The sequence below is a fragment of the Carassius auratus genome, chromosome 4 (assembly GCF_003368295.1).
Source record: "Carassius auratus strain Wakin chromosome 4, ASM336829v1, whole genome shotgun sequence".
In the NCBI taxonomy this organism is placed as follows: domain Eukaryota; kingdom Metazoa; phylum Chordata; class Actinopteri; order Cypriniformes; family Cyprinidae; genus Carassius; species Carassius auratus.
Window position 1 is genome coordinate 2,974,936 of NC_039246.1, and position 18,174 is coordinate 2,993,109.

At 36.0% G+C, this 18,174-nt stretch overlaps 1 protein-coding gene across 1 annotated transcript in view; it reads right to left on the reverse strand.

Moving 5' to 3' along the window:
• Positions 1-225: 225 nt before the first annotated feature.
• LOC113067097 (membrane-spanning 4-domains subfamily A member 4A-like) overlaps positions 226-18,174 on the reverse strand; it is a 44,308-nt gene continuing 26,359 nt past the window's right edge. Inside the window, exons 3-8 of the mRNA XM_026239356.1 lie at positions 15,971-16,081; positions 15,805-15,873; positions 13,443-13,574; positions 4,721-4,837; positions 2,074-2,145; positions 226-637 (exon numbers count right to left, since the gene is read on the reverse strand). Of these exons, the coding sequence (XP_026095141.1) occupies positions 563-637; positions 2,074-2,145; positions 4,721-4,837; positions 13,443-13,574; positions 15,805-15,873; positions 15,971-16,081 (576 nt within the window). The 3' untranslated portion in view covers positions 226-562. The remainder of the gene's footprint in view (positions 638-2,073; positions 2,146-4,720; positions 4,838-13,442; positions 13,575-15,804; positions 15,874-15,970; positions 16,082-18,174) is intronic.

The following is an 18,174-nucleotide window of genomic DNA, read 5'->3' on the forward strand; positions in this document are numbered from 1 at the left end:
AACCCATACACAAAGAAAACATATTGTCTTATATATTAACAATCAATATATAAAATTGTTTAATGTATATTAAAATACACTGAATAATGTATTGTTGATTACTTAATACATTGTAATGTATGTCCTCAATAACATTCTTTGGAATATCTAGATATATATGTGATAAAATAATACTCTGTGTATGTGCACACACATAATGATGCCATGAATTTGAATCTGATCATCTAAAAGTCCAAAACTTTTAATTTTTCAGTACAGTTTCCTTTTATACATCACAGATATTTTCTTATACTGAATGTGTAACTATGCAAACATTAAAGTGAGAGAAAAGTTTGCGTTCAGCTATATGTGAACCTAAGCATTAATTTTTTTAATTGAAATCGAGTGTTTTAATAAAGCTATTACATGTAAAATTATGATGCAGTATATATTGCAGTATGTAGAAAAAATATAAGATTACAATAGCAATATATAGATATATTAATGAATATATCGCATTATATTTTCTAATACATTCCCACATATATTTTGTTTCATAAGGTAACAGCCCATGTATTCATTTTTATTTGGATTCACTGTATTGTGGAGGAGTGTCTGCAGACTGGTGATGAATGGAAGAGCTGCTAGCTACAGGTGTCTGCAAAAAAACAACAACATATATTATATATATAAACACGATTCCAAAAAAGTCGGGACAGTGTACAATTTGTGAGTGAAAAAGGAATGGAATAATTTACAAATTTCATAAAATTTTATTCACAACAGAATATAGATAACATATCAAATGTTGAAAGTGAGACACTTTGAAATGTCATGCCAAATATTGGCTCATTTTGGATTTCATGAGAGCTACACATTCCAAAAAAAGTTGGGACAAGTAGCAATAAGAGGCCGGAAAAGTTAAATGTACATATAAGGAACAGCTGGAGGACCAATTTGCAACTTATTAGGTCAATTAGCAACATGGTTGGGTATAAAAAGAGCCTTTGAGAGTGGCAGTGTCTCTCAGAAGTCAAGATGGGCAGAGGATCACCAATTCCCCCAATGTTGGGTCAAGGCTGGAAAACCATACTGGATGCCCGTGATCTTCGGGCCTTAGACAGCACTGCATCAAATACAGGAATGCTACTGTAATGGAAATCACAACATGGGCTCAGGAATACTCCAGAAAACATTGTCGGTGAACACAATCCACGTGCCATTCGCCGTTGCTGGCTAAAACTCGAATACGTCATGTGATCCGGACTAAAGAGGACAAGGACAACCCAAGTTGTTATCAGCGCTCAGTTCAGAAGCCTGCATCTCTGATGGTATGGGGTTGCATGAGTGTGTGTGGCATGGGCAGCTTACACATCTGGAAAGGCACCATCAATGCTGAAAGGTAGAACAACATGTGTTCCCATCCAGACGTCGTCTCTTTCAGGGAAGACTTTGCATTTTCCAACATGAAAATGCCAGACCAAATACTGCATCAATTACAACATCATGGCTGTGTAGAAGAAGGATCCGGGTCTGAAATGACCAGCCTGCAGTCCAGATCTTTCACCCATAGAAAACATTTGGTGCATCATAAAGAGGAAGATGTGACAAAGAAGACCTAAGACAGTTGAGCAACTAGAAGCCTGTATTAGACAAGAATGGGACAACATTCCTGTTCCTAAACTTGAACAACTTGTCTCCTCAGTCCCCAGACGTTTGCAGACTGTTATAAAAATAGAGGGGATGCCACACAGTGGTAAACATGGCCTTGTCCCAACTTTTTTGAGATGTATTGATGCCATTAAATATAAAATCATCTTGGTTTTTTTTCCTTAAAATTATACATTTTCTCAGTTTAAACATTTGATATTTGATATCTGTTGTATTCTGAATAAAATATTGAAATTTGAATCTTCCACATCATTGCATTCTGTTTTTATTCACAATTTGTACAGTATCCCAGTGGGAATGTGGTTTAAAAAAATTGTTTATATATATTATATATATATATATATATATATATATATATATATAAATACTTTTGACTAACATTTTACTCAAAGTCCAGATAAGCTGGGATCAAGTTTTTCTTACCTCTGAGCTGTTATGTTCATGTAAACGCGTGAAATTAGAGGACTGTGGTGATAAACCCCGCGCAAGCTGCATCTATGGTTTAAAAAATAAATAAATATAGGGTTTAATTCCTTCTTACTGTGAGATTCCATCAATGTAATAACACCAGCAGACAATTTCAGTATTACAGTTTCAGTAGCTGAATACAAATGCAGGAGGAAGAAGATAAATGTTCCAAAAGACTTTAATCCGAAACACAGGTAGAAATAATCCTGATGAGTCTGGACAATCAAACACAAAGAACTGAACTGAAGTCGTGGGGATAATGAGACACACACCTAAACATAATGATGAAATCAAATCAGTAAACATGAAACCGAACTAACTAGAGCAGGAACACAAACAGCCCAAACTGTGAAGGAGTATGACAATACGCCCCTCCTGGAGGTAGACAGATGGACAACCAGGATGAGGACAACAAACTAAATCCTTTGTACATTGCTTATTACATCTGAGATGAAATGTCACATCCAAAGCATTATCCAGATGGTAATTGTTTCTCGGGGGATGTTAGTGATTTTCACCATTTACAGGGGGTAGTCGGTGATTTAATTGCCATCCGAATCCAGAATGTGAATGTTTTTTTTTCTTTCACCACCCCCCTAAAGATCCCCAGCCAGATTACCTACTGTTTTTTGACAAACACTGAGGTTGCGTGGTACTTTAATTGCCGTCCAAATCCACATCTCTGAGTTTACAAGAAATCGATTCAAAATTCAGCGCTTAACCCTCTGAAGTCTAAAGGTATTTTTGGGGCCTGGAGAAGTTTTGTCATGCCCTGACATTTGTGCTTTTTTCAGTTTCTTATACACTAGAGCATAAAGAACTTGATATTTCTCAACTTCCATGATGAGACGAGTTTCGTCCATTATTGTCTTTCCAGGGGCACTCTTAAGACACAACATTTCCCCTTTTCTTTGAAGCACTTTTTTAGGGTACTGTTAGAACATCACAACATATCATCGTTCTCCATTCCAAACACCATAAGTAATACAGAATAACTTTAAGAAACGATTTACCTGTTTATATAAAAACAGTAATATTAACAAAACAAATGGTGTATTTACCCCGGTTTAAAATTATTGTCCCTGTATCAGTTGAATACTCTTGTAACAAAGTAACGGTGGTAGCAGACAGATTTTAAGTATCAATTCTGCTTAAAAAGATGCTATCTTATCCTGTTTATATGAAATAAGGCACTCCCGAGCAACAATGGGATGAACTTTGAATAACCAACCAATCCAAGTTTTGTCTGGGGCCGAGAACATCACCTATTTAGATATTCAACCAGAGCAAGCCCACCGATCTGCCTTCATTTTTTATGTTTGTGTGAATAAATCTGTCATGGGAATTGAGTTTAATGAATTGTGTTTATTCTAAATTTGTTATTATATGCTTGTTTATGACCACACACAGAAATACCAATGTACTCGTCTGCACTTAACATGCTCAACTTTTATTGAACATTAATGGAATTGTTAGTGAGTAAATAAAAAGCATCAAAGAACTTTAAGCTGCATCTTCATGTCTTTGTTTGGAACTCAGGTCCCCCATTGACAGCCCCAACTGGTTTTAGTTAAATCAGTAGTCTTTATACATATGAAATATTGTTACGGTCAGGTTTACAGAGCTGAAAGGACAGCTTGGAAGCTCTTTCATGTGATTTGAATTCTACGTTGTAACATGTCACAGCACAGTGATTGGATCATAAGAGTTCATTCTCATGAATAATATTGAGAAAAGCTCGGAAATCTGATGAAGTAGATACATACTCTCCAGCCACGGTCGCTAATCACTGCTTCAGATTAGGCATGTAAGTCATTTTTGTGATGTTGGTTCAACTTACTATACGGTTAAAATTCAAACTGCAGATCTGTGCACACTCTTAACAGCTAAAATTGCCCACAACACGTGTGTTGGACAACGATTTCATTGGAACTACAAACATGCATAAAAAGTGTTAAAATCTACAAACATGGCTGAAATGTGAGACTGAGAGAGTAGTTAATCATCAATATGAACAACAAATATTTATTGTGTTATATACCATATGCAACAACATTACAGACTATTTTATTTCATTTTGAATTTGTATTAATAATAAGTTAAATGTATGCATGTAAAACCATTCAAGTTTTATGCAGTATGTTTTTAGAGCAACACTACTTCCCATGAACATCATCCCTGCAAGCGCTGCAGGTTTAATCTGTGGGAACACGATGTGTTCACTTCATTTACATTTACATAATTTCAAACATTTCTGTGTACAGGAGATTAAAACTTTTCTGTGGACAGGAGATTAACATTTTGTCCCGTTACATTTAATCTATTCGTAAACATTGACACGTGCAAGCAAGGACAGTTCAGTGTGCCCGCGTCCAGGTGCACATTAACAGGATAAGAACTCAAGGGTTTCAACATTTGAGATTAAAGAACTATAATAAATATTTGTATTGTAACATAGTGTTTGTTGGTTCTTGCAAAGTGTGAACCCCAGTGTCAACAGCCTTAAAAGTAACTATTTCCATTTTATTTACATATCAGTTCAGTTAACATGCACACACAAACACAGAACGTTCGGAAAGTCCTGGTTTGGCTCAGTACTCACCAGAGAAGTAGAACTGAAGGCATTGGCTTTACAGGCAAATGCTGACAGACAGATGGAGATGATAAACTCGAGCACGGCAAATAATATTAATACACCTCCGATTCCCCTGAAGAGAGTCTGAGAGAAAAATCAACATTAACACAATCCATAATCTTTTCTACTCACACTTGTACAATCAGAGTTCAGCAGTCCAGAATCTACCATCTGTGAAGCTTTTATAGTAATATAAAATTTTTAGGGCCAGATTTACTAAAGGAAAAATTAGCATGACAGCACAAACCTTAGTTAATTATGTTGTATGATTAATTTTAATAATGTTGTGCCTGAAACGGAAACTTTTACAAATGCATGCAGTAATGTTAGCCGCAGAAATAACTGTCTTTTGTATTGTTAGTATTTCACTGGGTCTTTAATAAATGCTGACAGAAGTTTATTAATGCCAAATGAGGGTTTGCACTGGCACAAGGTGTTAGTAAATCTGGCCCCTATATGTCAAACTGGAATACAGTAGGTGGACAACCTAAATGGGGGTTACCGCCGCGCTAACTGTAATTCAGTCACATGTTAATATCATACGCAAAACTACTGCCAGGTGGTGCAAAGGGATGGATTGCGAAATGAATGTAATTGTGAAATGAGATAAAAGGAGGAAGTAAAAGAACAATAACATTATGATATAACATTGTAACATCTTTTTTTTACAGGGAATTAATTTCAAAACGTAGGATAGTCTTAGGCTACAGTCTACTCATCAGAAATTAAAAGACCTTTACACAAAGGATTATATGCATGCAATTGTTATTAAACAGTAAATATACATACACATACACACACACACACACACACACACACACACACACACACACACACACACACATATATATATATATAGTAAAGTGTTAGATAAATCCAAAATAATTTTTGTTAATAATTATTGTAATAATAATTTTTGTATAATAATTATTGTTAAATGCTGGACCGTTCTCATTTCGCTCTGCATTTGGAACATATATATATATATATATATATATATATATATATATATATATTTTTTTTTTTTTTTTTCTTTTTTTAAGTAAGGTCTCTCGCACCAAAGGCATGTGTCTTATCTACTGCACGGTTTATTCTTATAGAAAATAAGTGTTTAAAATAAGGAAATAAGGGATAAAAAAAATAATAATAATAAAATACTGTCATTAAAAATGCCATTGGCCTGAATAAATTTGACCATTATAGAATTGTGACTTTAAAGGTTATTGATTTAGAAGGGGAAAAACTGTGAAATTTACAAATGGCATTGGATTTTAGAGCAGAACAACTGAAGGTCTATGAAACCTTAGCCAATAAAGTTGTGAACTAAAATATTATTTCAACCATATGGCATGTGAATAAATAAAATGTATACTTTTCATAACGTTTCATTATCCATAAAATGCATAACGTTTCTGGTGTTTGGATTTGTACTTCAATATAATGATCAAGAAGTTGTATTCGCCTCAATCTGATTTAGTAAAGTCAAACTGCAGATGGTGAAGCTGCGTCTGTTAGCAGAGTCCCGCGCGCTGTGAGGCGGAGCAGATGACAGAGGATTCCTCTTGGTCTTAAAGCCTTCTTCAAACACCCACGATCACAAATAACAATGAACTTCTTAAAATAATGATTCATTATCAATAGATATTTTGTTATTATCATTATGGTCTTGTGAAAATAATAATATGGGCTGCGAGAAAGTAATGAATAAAAAGAGTAGTGCTGCTGAGTGCAGGCATGTTTCAACTCAATAACATAAAAACACATTGTTCCTAAAAAACAGATCGAATTCAGTTCAGCTGGAGGGGGTTGGGTTTTTTGGGTTAGTTCTGTATAGCTTGTGGGGGTGGAGATGAAGGTGTGAATCTCTTGCTCTTTCATATGGACAGTGTTTTATGAGGGTTTCAAAGTTGCTTAGCAGGTTTAGGACTCGTTGTGGTCTGCCCCCATGTAAGATTCCTCTAGTTCTAGTCATTATTCAACTAATCAGACGTTTATGTTAAATTTACATAATCAAGTCTTAAAATATTCCGCATTCAAGTATATGCATTAAGTTTGCCACAAAGCACATACAGAAGTAGCCTAATAATTGTGAAAACTGAGGCATTTTAATTATTTATTAATAAACAAATGTTTTCTTGTCGGCTGCAAGATGAAATTCACAGTGCTGGCTTTCTCCATTTAAAAAAATGGAACATTCACAGATTACACAATGCTTTCGTTTTCATTTAAAAGACATTTCAAGCTTTCTGTAGATATATTTTTAATGTACGTGAGACACCACAATTTTAAGTAAATTCATTATCAAGAAAAAATTTAAGTGATGAGAGGGCGCCTCCCTGTCATTAATGCGCATTAATAAATTTTGCACAAACACTTGAATATGAATATTAATTCACATTTTGCATATGCATTACAATGTAATTTTTTTTTACATGGAATTATCCAAAATAAAACCAAGATTTGTAATGAAGATAAAACAGTTAAGAATAAATGCTGCACATCCAGCATCACCAGGGTCGTAGCTGGGGTTAGCGAGGCACCAGTGCAGGATGTACCAGTGGGCCCTGTCTGAATGTGATTAATTTGTATGTTCGTTCTGTTTATTTGTTTGTGCTATTTACACAGTGTTAAGTTTTTTCAAGTTTGAAAGTGTCCAGGTACAGAAACCAAATAATTAAATGTAAAATAGCACTGTAAAAAATTAAATATACAGTCAAACCAAAATGTATAATACTCACTTACATACATTAATTAATAGTGTCCTGCACGTACTAGTAAAAAAAAAAAAATCTATATTTCTTTTTCATTTTTTCATTTTTCTTTCATTGGATTGACATTTCAGCAGATAGTAGCTAAATTAGGCGCGGCCACTTTATGAGACAATGAATACATCCAATACACATACGATTTTTTTTCTCAACTGTTTACTTTCATTTAAGACATAACCAACAGTTTTTTCGGACATATTTTCCAAGATGGGTATTTTCACATATTTTTTATGTATTTGTCGCTACAAGATCGTGTCACATGGTTCGTGAACAGTTCCTGGTTCATATCTGCTCACAACAACACTGAAACACCTCTGTATACACGAAATATCCGAATAATAAACCCGCGATTACGATAGAAAAGCTTGGTATGAGATTTTCTTGAGATCTGGGGCATTTTATAAAATATAAAAAAAAATGTACATCAGAAATGCTAACTTGTGCAGCTATGAAAAAGGCTACAAATAACATATTTTTACAATAGTAAACGACCAAATTCCACCCCTGATCGCTAAAGGAAGTTATTATAAAGACTCGATCGGGGTTTAAAGTGAGTTTTGTATAAAAGTGTACTAATAATTTCATAAATTGTCTGATGTAGCTTGATGCTAACGTAGCTCTAATGCTACTAATAGCAGGTGCTTTTCTTCTTCATAATGCATTTTTGTCTCAATAATTCACTTAAGGTCGTAAGAAAATGTTTTGTTGTATTTTTATAGTAAGACTTTTGATAAATAAGGGCTAAATGCAAAGAGAGACTGAAGTGAGATCGCTGCTTTGTTGCTTTGTAAAGCCTGAAAAACCACAATCAATGCTAATAAAGGTGGAATAAAAACAAAAGAATAATGATAAAAGAATAATGCGGATAATGTGTCATACCTGGCGGAGGTGTGAAAGACTCGTTTGGTGAGAACAATTCAACGAATCAGGGAGTTTTGCAAAGCCAACACACAAAATACACAGAAGAGTTTACATGTGTGATCTTACAGAGATGACAAGGGCCATAAATCAATCTGATTAGCCTTCTCTAAAAACCACACATGACATGGCCTTAGAAAATATTTCATAAAACTCACAGTTTTACAGATTCGATTATGAAATTTCTAATGAAGTTTTGAAAGAATTGTGGCTTTAGCTACACTCTATTTCTAAACTCATATCTTACATCAACACATTTTTAAATACATTTAAAAAATATGTTTTTAATATTTATATTTTTGTTTTTATGTTTGAGCTTATATATCTCTATTATCATAACAGTCTGAGTGATTCTGATTCCTGAACAGTAAACTTTAAAGTGTCAGCTTTGGGAACAAAGGTTGATTATGTATCTAGTCAGAAAGAATCATGAAGAGAAACCTTTTTATTTTGGGTATGTCATTTCTGTCTACATGCCAAAAAAGGAGGTGCCTAGAAAGGGGTTAACAACAATTTCCCTCCACGCTCAGAGCATTTAATAATCACTCTACTGCTCGCTGACTGATACCAGAAACACTGTTCTGCATTCCTCCTTGGATAAAGTATTTCAGTGTATTTCAAAATACATTATTCATTATTGGGAAAGCGACTGCATATGAATGTGCTGAATCTGTTTAAATAATGCTTTAACCTGAAAATATTCAGTAAAAGGAACAGACAAACTCCTTGAGAACTACCCTGGTACTTCCCACTCGGTTATTGCCGTCATTATAACCTTCTGATCTGAGAGATCCAATTGTGACCAATCACGGAAAGTAGGGACACAAGTCGGTTCTGGGGCATTTTGAGTTATTCGCAGATTCTGAAACTGTAGTCTCCAAGCTTTCCAACGATGTGTTACACATGGAAATCTGATAATATTTGGAGAAGTTGTGGCCATTTGAAGGTAGTTACTCAAAAAAGCTAAAAAAACTGAAAATAGCCTCTAAAGATTGTACAGTTCTCACCTGTTCTCACTGCTGGGAGTGACAATAGGGCTCATTTACATCTCATTTAGATAAGCCATACCCCCTGTAAAGCTCCCCCTGTAAAGCTACATGGTTGCATAGCAACCAACTTAATGTGGGGACACATTTCGAGTGAGAGCAAGGTTACATTGTGTTACCTTGTAAAATGCATTGTTACAGTTTTCATGTGTCAAAGACAACCATGCAAAAAGCTTTTTTTGCATTTATTTTTGGTCATATGACAGAGGTCTGATATTCTATTCGTCATATTTCTGTTTTGCATAAAACTGAAGAATATTCGGTACATCCTATACTGTATTCTAAAATGAGCTGATATTAACTTTTGCATGGATTTTATTGAAAAGAGCTTAAGCTCATGTAACCAGACATTTCACAGTGCATTTGTGAAATGCTGAGGTAACGTAGTAGTTTTGTGCACGCGTGAACACCATGGCAACGTACAACAAAAATTACCTCACGCGGGAAACACTTAACGTAACGCGTAAATGCAAGTAACTATCGTAAGGTCTAAACATGGACTAAACATGAGATAATGAGTATGTGTTCTTAGAATGAACACAAAACGACAAACTTTGATGTTAATAAAAACTCACCCCATAAGAAACAGAAAAGGGAGAGAGAGAGAGAGAGAGAGAGAGAGCGCAAGACAGCGCTCGTGTAGTTTGAAGACTGTGAGTGTGCGAACGCACGTGAAACTTTGGTGTTTCACCCTTTTTCTATCGTGTTTAATGATTTTGATTAATATGCACAAGGGAGAGAGAGAGCAAGAAGTGCTCGTGTTGTTTGAAGACTGTTGAGTTTGTTGGGGCTCTCTCTCGTACGCGCCCTGTCAGGCCCAGCAGTCATTCTATTCTACATCACTCACCGATCAAATAAGGCTTTGACAGCCGCCAAAAAAAAAGATCAATGCAGAAAAAACCCTGGAATGGTTATATTACGTTGGACAGAATGCTGATCCGGCCATCACGTATATTCAACGCACATAAGGTAAACGTTTTGCAAACGTTTTTTAGAGAATTAAAAACAGGTCGATGAATCGATGTGCATATTTTGCATCGACGTATTTTTTGTGTCGACGTCATCGATGACGATGTTGGAGTCAGTAGGTGACTGGGTTGATCTGTCGTTCTATCAGGGATGGTCCTATGTACCTCAGGCTTAAATTTCTACAGGGCTGTCGTAATCGGATGTCCCATGTGGATAGCCATACCAGTTGGCCAGGCTGGTAGGTAGGTGTTTGCTGATGGTGATGGCGGTTTACAGCCTGTTGAAGGTGGTGGTGCGTCTGGTTCCAGACTCTCTCGCTTTTTCAGAACCAGGTGTTCACTGCGAGAACATCAGACGGTTCCCCCGACCATGGGAAAAGGGGAGGTTGATAACCGAGAATACATTGGAACAGAGTTAGGTTGGTAGATGTTTGTCGGAGGGAATTTTGGGCATATTAGGCCCACACTAAGTACCTGTTCCAAAGATTTTGGTTGCGGTGGCAAAAGGTCCTGAGGAAGTGGCTGATGTCCTGGATCTTGCATTCCGTTTGCCTGTGGGTGGTAGCCGGAAGTGAGACTTACTGTGACGTTGAGAAGAGCAAGGGAGGATCTCCAAACCCTCGAGATGAACTGAGGCCCCCTGTCCAAAACAATGTCTTCTGGAATGCCAAAATTATGAAATATGATTAAACAGAAGTTCCGCTGTTTTCAAAGAATCTATCTATGGCCACAAGGATGCAGGTATGACGATTATTCAGACACAGATATCTTCCCTTGACATAGATGCAACAACTGCTCACTGACCGAAGAGTCTCCACCCGGACGCCCAAACACTTCTTTGAAGTGACTGATGAAACTCTGAAACGATGAGGTGACCGCTGTGTCCTGAAACCACAGTGCTTCCGCCCATCTCAAAGCAGCCCCGGATAACTGCTGGATAATGAATGATATCTTTGATCTTACAGTGGGGTACTGATGTGCATGTTGCTCCAGTGCGAGAGAGCATTGTAACAGAAATCCATTGCAGTCCTCTTCCTGGCCAGAGAAGGGCGCTGGTCGAGAGATTGTGTTCGCGAGGTACACCAGTGTTGGAGCGGTGTTTGCGGAAGTGCCGTCCTCAGGCTGTGCTGAATTCATGTCGGTGTTGGTCAAGCTTTCTGTCAGGATGTACACTGGAGACAGAGGTAATATAATTAAACACAGTGTTTTATTTAAACAAGAGTTCGTGAGAGGTGAATTTCAGGTGTGGGTTCTGTGGAGTTCATTTCGGTGAAATACAGGTGAGTTCCTCAATTGTCGAGACGTCAAAGCCACACAATTCTGGGACACTAATACTTGTCTCTTTTGCTTTAGAGGCAAGGCCACTTCCCCGAGAGTCTTAAGAGGACACAGGAGATATTGAAGCTCGTAAAGAATTCTGGTAGCTGATTTGTCACAGGCGTCCTGGAGACAGGTGAACAAAGACACACGTTAACTTCTCAAAAGGTAAGTATACGTTAATTCTGGGGATCTTCTGAAGTCGAGGTGAGCTGGAGACAAGATCCTTAGGTTGATTCCTGTTGGATGCTTGACGGTGGACTGGTGCTGAGGTGAGTGCTTTATAGTGCCATGGTGAGGGTGATCAGGTGCTGGTGATTAATCCTGAGGGGAATGTGAGCGTTGTGGATTGGCTGGGACCGTGTCTGCCTGGTCCCTGACACAGGACTGTAACATAACCCATAAATAAAGGCACGCCAAGTCTACTCCGGACCCAAGTGGTGTGATCCAACAACAAAAGACGACAGAACCCAGTGATGGATACACTGGACACGATCCCCATCAGTGAACTGTTGCTCGATCTGTTTAATGACGAAATGTACTGACCTTGCTTTCAGATGATTTGACACTGTAGTGTGATGTCATTAAGTTCAGACAGACAATCAGTGTACAAACAAATGTCAAGTTATCCGTCAAAATAAAGGACAGGTAACAAATAACAAAAATGCATGATGTTTTATTAAAGGAATTTTAAAATATAAATTAAAATATAGGCATAATATATGAAAATACTGACATTTTGCATATTAATCCATGTAGCCTACCCCCCTACCACTTTTAATGCTCCGATGCAAAGTAAACCACAATTTCTTTTGAATAATATAACACATAATTCATATAAAATAAATAATACTGCGCACATGTTTAATGTGTCAAATCTAAAATATGGTTAAATACCATGTAGCTTAGTGAAAATATAAGCACAGGCTCAGGAACAGGCTTGCCAATTATGTTGCTTAAATTTGTTCTAAGAAATGTACATAACTTCATGAATACCTAACTTTAATTTATGAATATTACATATTAAATATTAAATATTTTAACCAGTGTTTTTAATTTTCCCTGAGTGAAGCCATCAAATGTTACACATCAGCGAGGCAAAACTGACGTCTATTTGCGAAAATGTGCTTTGATGCGCTTGTTTGATAACTTGTGGTTAAAGCGCCACTCAGCAGTCAATATCTGCAAATGTACTTTACAGACGGCGGGGCGGGGCGGCGGTAAAAGGGGCGTTTTGGATGTCTACCTACTGTATGTGAGCAGAGTGCAGAGTGGAGTGCTGTGATTTTGACTGGATCAAGAGCGCTCCACCACTGCTCCATCACAAGTACAATTCATGCCAACAGCCCATAATATAACTGCATATTTAGCAAGAATTCACATGTTAACATTTATCTATAGCTTGATACAGATGGATCTCTGAGATCAGAAGATTATAAAGATGGCAATAACCGAGCGGGAAGTTATAGGTTAGTTCTCTCAATGAGTTTGTCTGTTCCTTTTACTGAATACATTAACAATTAACGTATAATGTCAATGACTCCTTATATTGTAAATGATCAATAAACTACTTCTGAAATGCCAGATAAAAACATTAAACAGAAGAGTGCTTTTTAAGACTTGTGTACTGTACAATTTGATGTTAATGGTGAATATAAAGTTGATGACATACCTTATACATTACCGTTGAATTACAGTAATTGCAGTTAGGGTATGGCTGTATAACAAAATATACTGAAAGAATAATAATTGAAATGCCTGCGGTTATCGTACTGAAAATGTTCATTCCCAGTGAAGCTTTCACCTATAGGCAGAAAAAAAACACAAAACAGATTAATAAATTAGCAAGAGCTTTAAAACATTGTGTTAATATTTTAATATACATAGATCAAAGATGAAATGTGTTTCAAGCACTAAAAACATAAAAGTGTAATACAGCTTTAAATTTAGTTTCTCTCCACATACAACTTCATATTTTGCTGAACAAAAAACAATGACTATCATGCATTTTTTGGTATAATTTACAGAAGACATCCACTAAAATGTCATTCAGTATAACAATAACGAACCAAAAACTCTTGTTTGGCATATTTTAAACTTTAATCATTATACATTATAAAATACTATATTTAAGCATTATACTTCATGCCTCATTTTTTAAATCTTTATACTTTGCTAACGTCCTTCAAACCACTAGGTTTTACCTATTTGGCAGCAAGAAGTTTTTGTAGGGAAGTAAATGTCATTTAAAATGTAATAAAATTTAGTATGATCACCTATTCTTTTTAGTAATTTAATCAGTACAGGTCAGAACAAGTATATTGTTTCATTTTTACATAAATATATCTGTTATGCTGAATGCTGGATGACCATAGTTTGTTACTTTGAATGACGGTTTGCCAAAAATAGAGATAATAGTGCCATTGCTCCTACAACTAAAATGTTTTTAATATTAGTTTGTCATTAAATTATTTTTAATAATATTCCGGAGTAAATGACTGCAGAAGCAGATGTTAATAATAAATAAATATAATAAAAATTGTATTTTACTGTTCTGAATTCTGATTCTTAGCACTTGTCACTTTGTCACCCAAAAATTGCTGCTTGCAGCCATATTTATTAATAGTTCAATTTTATTCTAAACATAAGATATGTTTGCCAACATAAATGGCATTATCAGGATGAGTATTTGGAGTGATCTCTTTTGAACTCATCACATACTGTAGTGAGGGGAATCTCTCCAGAAATACTGGCAAGCTATACTTTTCTCTTTTCCTTGCTTAAAGCACGTTCACACCAAGTACATTAACTATAATGATATGGTTTAAAAAATAATTATAAATATAAATGAATAGCAAATTCCACAGCACAACTATTCTTAGAACAAACATTGATATAGTTTATTGGTGTGAAGGCTAGCATAGTTACTGCTGTAGTTATCTTTATAGTTGTTGTTCTTGGTGTGAACAGGCTTCAGAGTGCCTCCCAATTATTTCTACAGTGAAACTGTTATTCAGTGTAATGGATGACACTGGGGTGTAACAGAGAACTTGCATTACACTGAATGAAAAAAACATTACACTGAATGATAAAACACCTGCTTATATTGTAGGCAATCAGCTGACCACCTGTATCAAACAGTGAGGTTGAGCAGTAAAGTTAATCACAATTATTTACAAAATCTACTTACTTTTCAAAAAGTCTAACAATAAAATTGTTTTTTGGCATTTCATGAAAACTTAGAAAGTAGACTCTGTACTTGCATTTATTAGTTGCTGAAATTTGATTGTCTGGTAGAGGGCATGTTTTCATATTATTATTTTCATATGAGGATTCATATTCATTTTCAATTTTACCAATCCTACAGGTGCAACCTTAATGCAATTTGGCATGAATTCTCAAAATACCCAGTGTGTATATATATAGTTTCATTAAGTTTGGGTGTTGCGTTCAGGACATGAAGATCAATTTGTGGAAAAAAAGGGTTGCCATCTAAGCCTGTCCTGAGGGGCCTCCAGAGTTCTAAGTTCTTAAGCCCTATGTTTTTCTGTGTCTAGCATCTGGAATTGTTCGTCTATCCCCTCTGATATTTGTGCTTTGCTTTGGTTGGGTGTAAATAAAGACTGACTTCACCGATTCTCCTACATCTCCTCGCTCCTCACTCTGTCACAGTAGCAGCAGCATCGTGACATACATTTAAGGATTAAATGGAAAAAAATGTTTCTGAAAATTACTCAAAAATGCAGATTGTATCATTATTATTATTGCGCCACCTAGTGTTGTGTGTCTGAATAGAGACATGTTTGAGACCTTCCTGACAAGTTTGGGGTCATTAAATGTGGATGTTGCGTTCAGGACGTAAATATAAATTTATGAATTATGGTCATTGATGCCCATATATTTTAGAGCAGAAGAAATATGAGAAGAAATCAGTATAAACCAGTCTAGAAAATCAGTACAAACACAACAGGACACTATTTCTGTACTTCCAGCTGGAGCTTAGACCCCAAAAATAATAAGTTTTGTGTACATACCAAACACAAACTGGAGGGAGACTTAATTTTGTTTTCTGCAGCAATGCAGAGTGAACCTGAGATAATGTACTGAGAAGAGAGAGAAAGAACAAAATTGAGGCTTGAGTTGAAATATGTAGCTTGTTTTTTAAAAGACAGAAAACTTAATTGTATAGTGGTTTCTTACAATGAGAGCTCCCCAGTAAGTAACACCAGTATAGACAAAGATGGATTCAACATAAAGTGTAGACACAATGCCAAACAGGAAAGTCATCACACCGATCATTATCTGGACCGTCTGTGGGGCACAAAAAGAAGTGTGAGTAGCATGAGAGTCTTTCATAAAGCGGGAAAATATTAAATATACAATATGGCTGCCGTAGTTATGGACTTATGATTGTACTTGAAAAATATCCCCAAAAATATATTTAGCAAGTGTGGAATTATCATCGTATGAATTGATTGCATTTCTTTATATTTTTTGATAGTTTGCAACTCCTTAATCTTCTCCATGACTGATCCATTTGATATTTATCTTTACTGTTACAGTCTGTCAGTCCAATGATGTAAGTGGATGGGAATCACAGTTTTGGGAGTCATAAAACGTACATAAAACCAAATGAAACCCTTTGGCTCGTGACGATACATTGATGTGTAAAGACAAAAACGATCATTCTGTGCAAGAAACTGAACAGTATTTATATAGTTTTATATATTTTATATACTTCTTTTTGCTTAACCGCAGACTTATAAGTGCATTACTACCACCTATATCTCAAATGGACCATTGACACTCCTAATTCAGACTGTAGACAGAGTGTCAATGGGCCATTTGAGAGATAGGTGGTGGGGATGCACTTATAAGTCTGCAATCCACCATAAAGCAAGAAGAAGATGATGCCTCACGTGCAATGTATCACGAGCCGAAGGGTTTAATTTGGTTTTGTTTGTGTATGTTTTATGACCACTTACATTATAGGACTGACAGCCTGCAACAGTTTGAGTTAAAAATCTTAGTTTGTGTTCAACTGTAGAAACAAAGTCACCTACATCTTGGATGCCCTGGGGGTAAGCAGATAAACAAAACAATTTTTGAACTATTCCTTAAATGTGTGCACCGCTCCTTGTTTAGAATTTATTCATGTATTTATTTGCTTACCTCACAATGACATGTACAAATGAAAAATATTTATATATGTGACCCTGTACCACAAAACCAGTTTTACATTTTTTGAAACTGAGATTTATACATCACCTGAAAGCTGAATAAATAATCTTTACATTTATGTATGGTTTGTTAGAATAGGACAACATCTGGAATCTGAGATGCAAAAAAATCTAAATATTGAGAAAATGAAGTTTTGATATATTTATGGTAGGAAATTTACTAAAATATCTTCATGGAACATGATCTTTACTTAATATCCTAATGATTTTTGCGTGAAAGAAAAATCTGTAATTTGATTTGGGATTCTTAGCCTATCTAACAAAACTGTATCTTATCTCTAATTAGGAAAACTTAAATTGCATTATCAAGCTCGACAATCCAGTCACTGGTCTGTTGCCAAGCAACCAACACTGCGCTAGCTGCTGATGAGGTAAATAAAATAATGGAAGCTACTTCACTTTGAAAATTGCCTTTTGCAAAAAAACATAAGGCATTAGTAATTTGCACTATAACCGGTAATGCTCTGTGACGATTTGTTGGTCTCTATAATGCTGGTTGCAGTTCCTGTCCTAACTGAAATATTAGATTAGATTAGATTCAACTTTATTGTCATTATGCAGAGTACAAGTACAGAGCTAATGAAATGCAGTTAGCATCTAACCAGAAGTGCAAGAATATAGTGTTTTATATACATAAAAGTGCAGAGTAAGTAAAGCTATGATATACAGAATGTACAGTGGAGTTGCTATATACAGTAGTGAGCAGAGTATATACAGAGTATAAATATGAATGCAATGTAGATATTGTATGTACATTATGAACAGAGCAATGAAGGATTATATATACATTATGAATACGTTATAAAGGTAATCTTTGTTTCCAGCAGAACATTAAGGAACGTGACATGTCTCGCAGAACTCCTGTAGAATTTAACCAATCCGATGACAACTTAAACCCTCCTTAAGTGTTGCCATTTTTATGTCCGATATGCTTCAGACATCACGCCCATGGACCGTTGGCTAAATGTCTCTGCGAAACATGTCACAGTGGGATGGGTCCCGGCGGGCCTTAAAGAAAAGCCACGAAGGCCGCAGAGAGAAGGCCTAGCTAAGCCACAGATGGAGATGCCCAAATGGGTCATAGTGAGAAAGCCACCGAACCGAACCCAAGGCTTGCGCTATGCTGGTCTACGTCACGCGGCCGTTGATTGTGTGAAGGTGTTT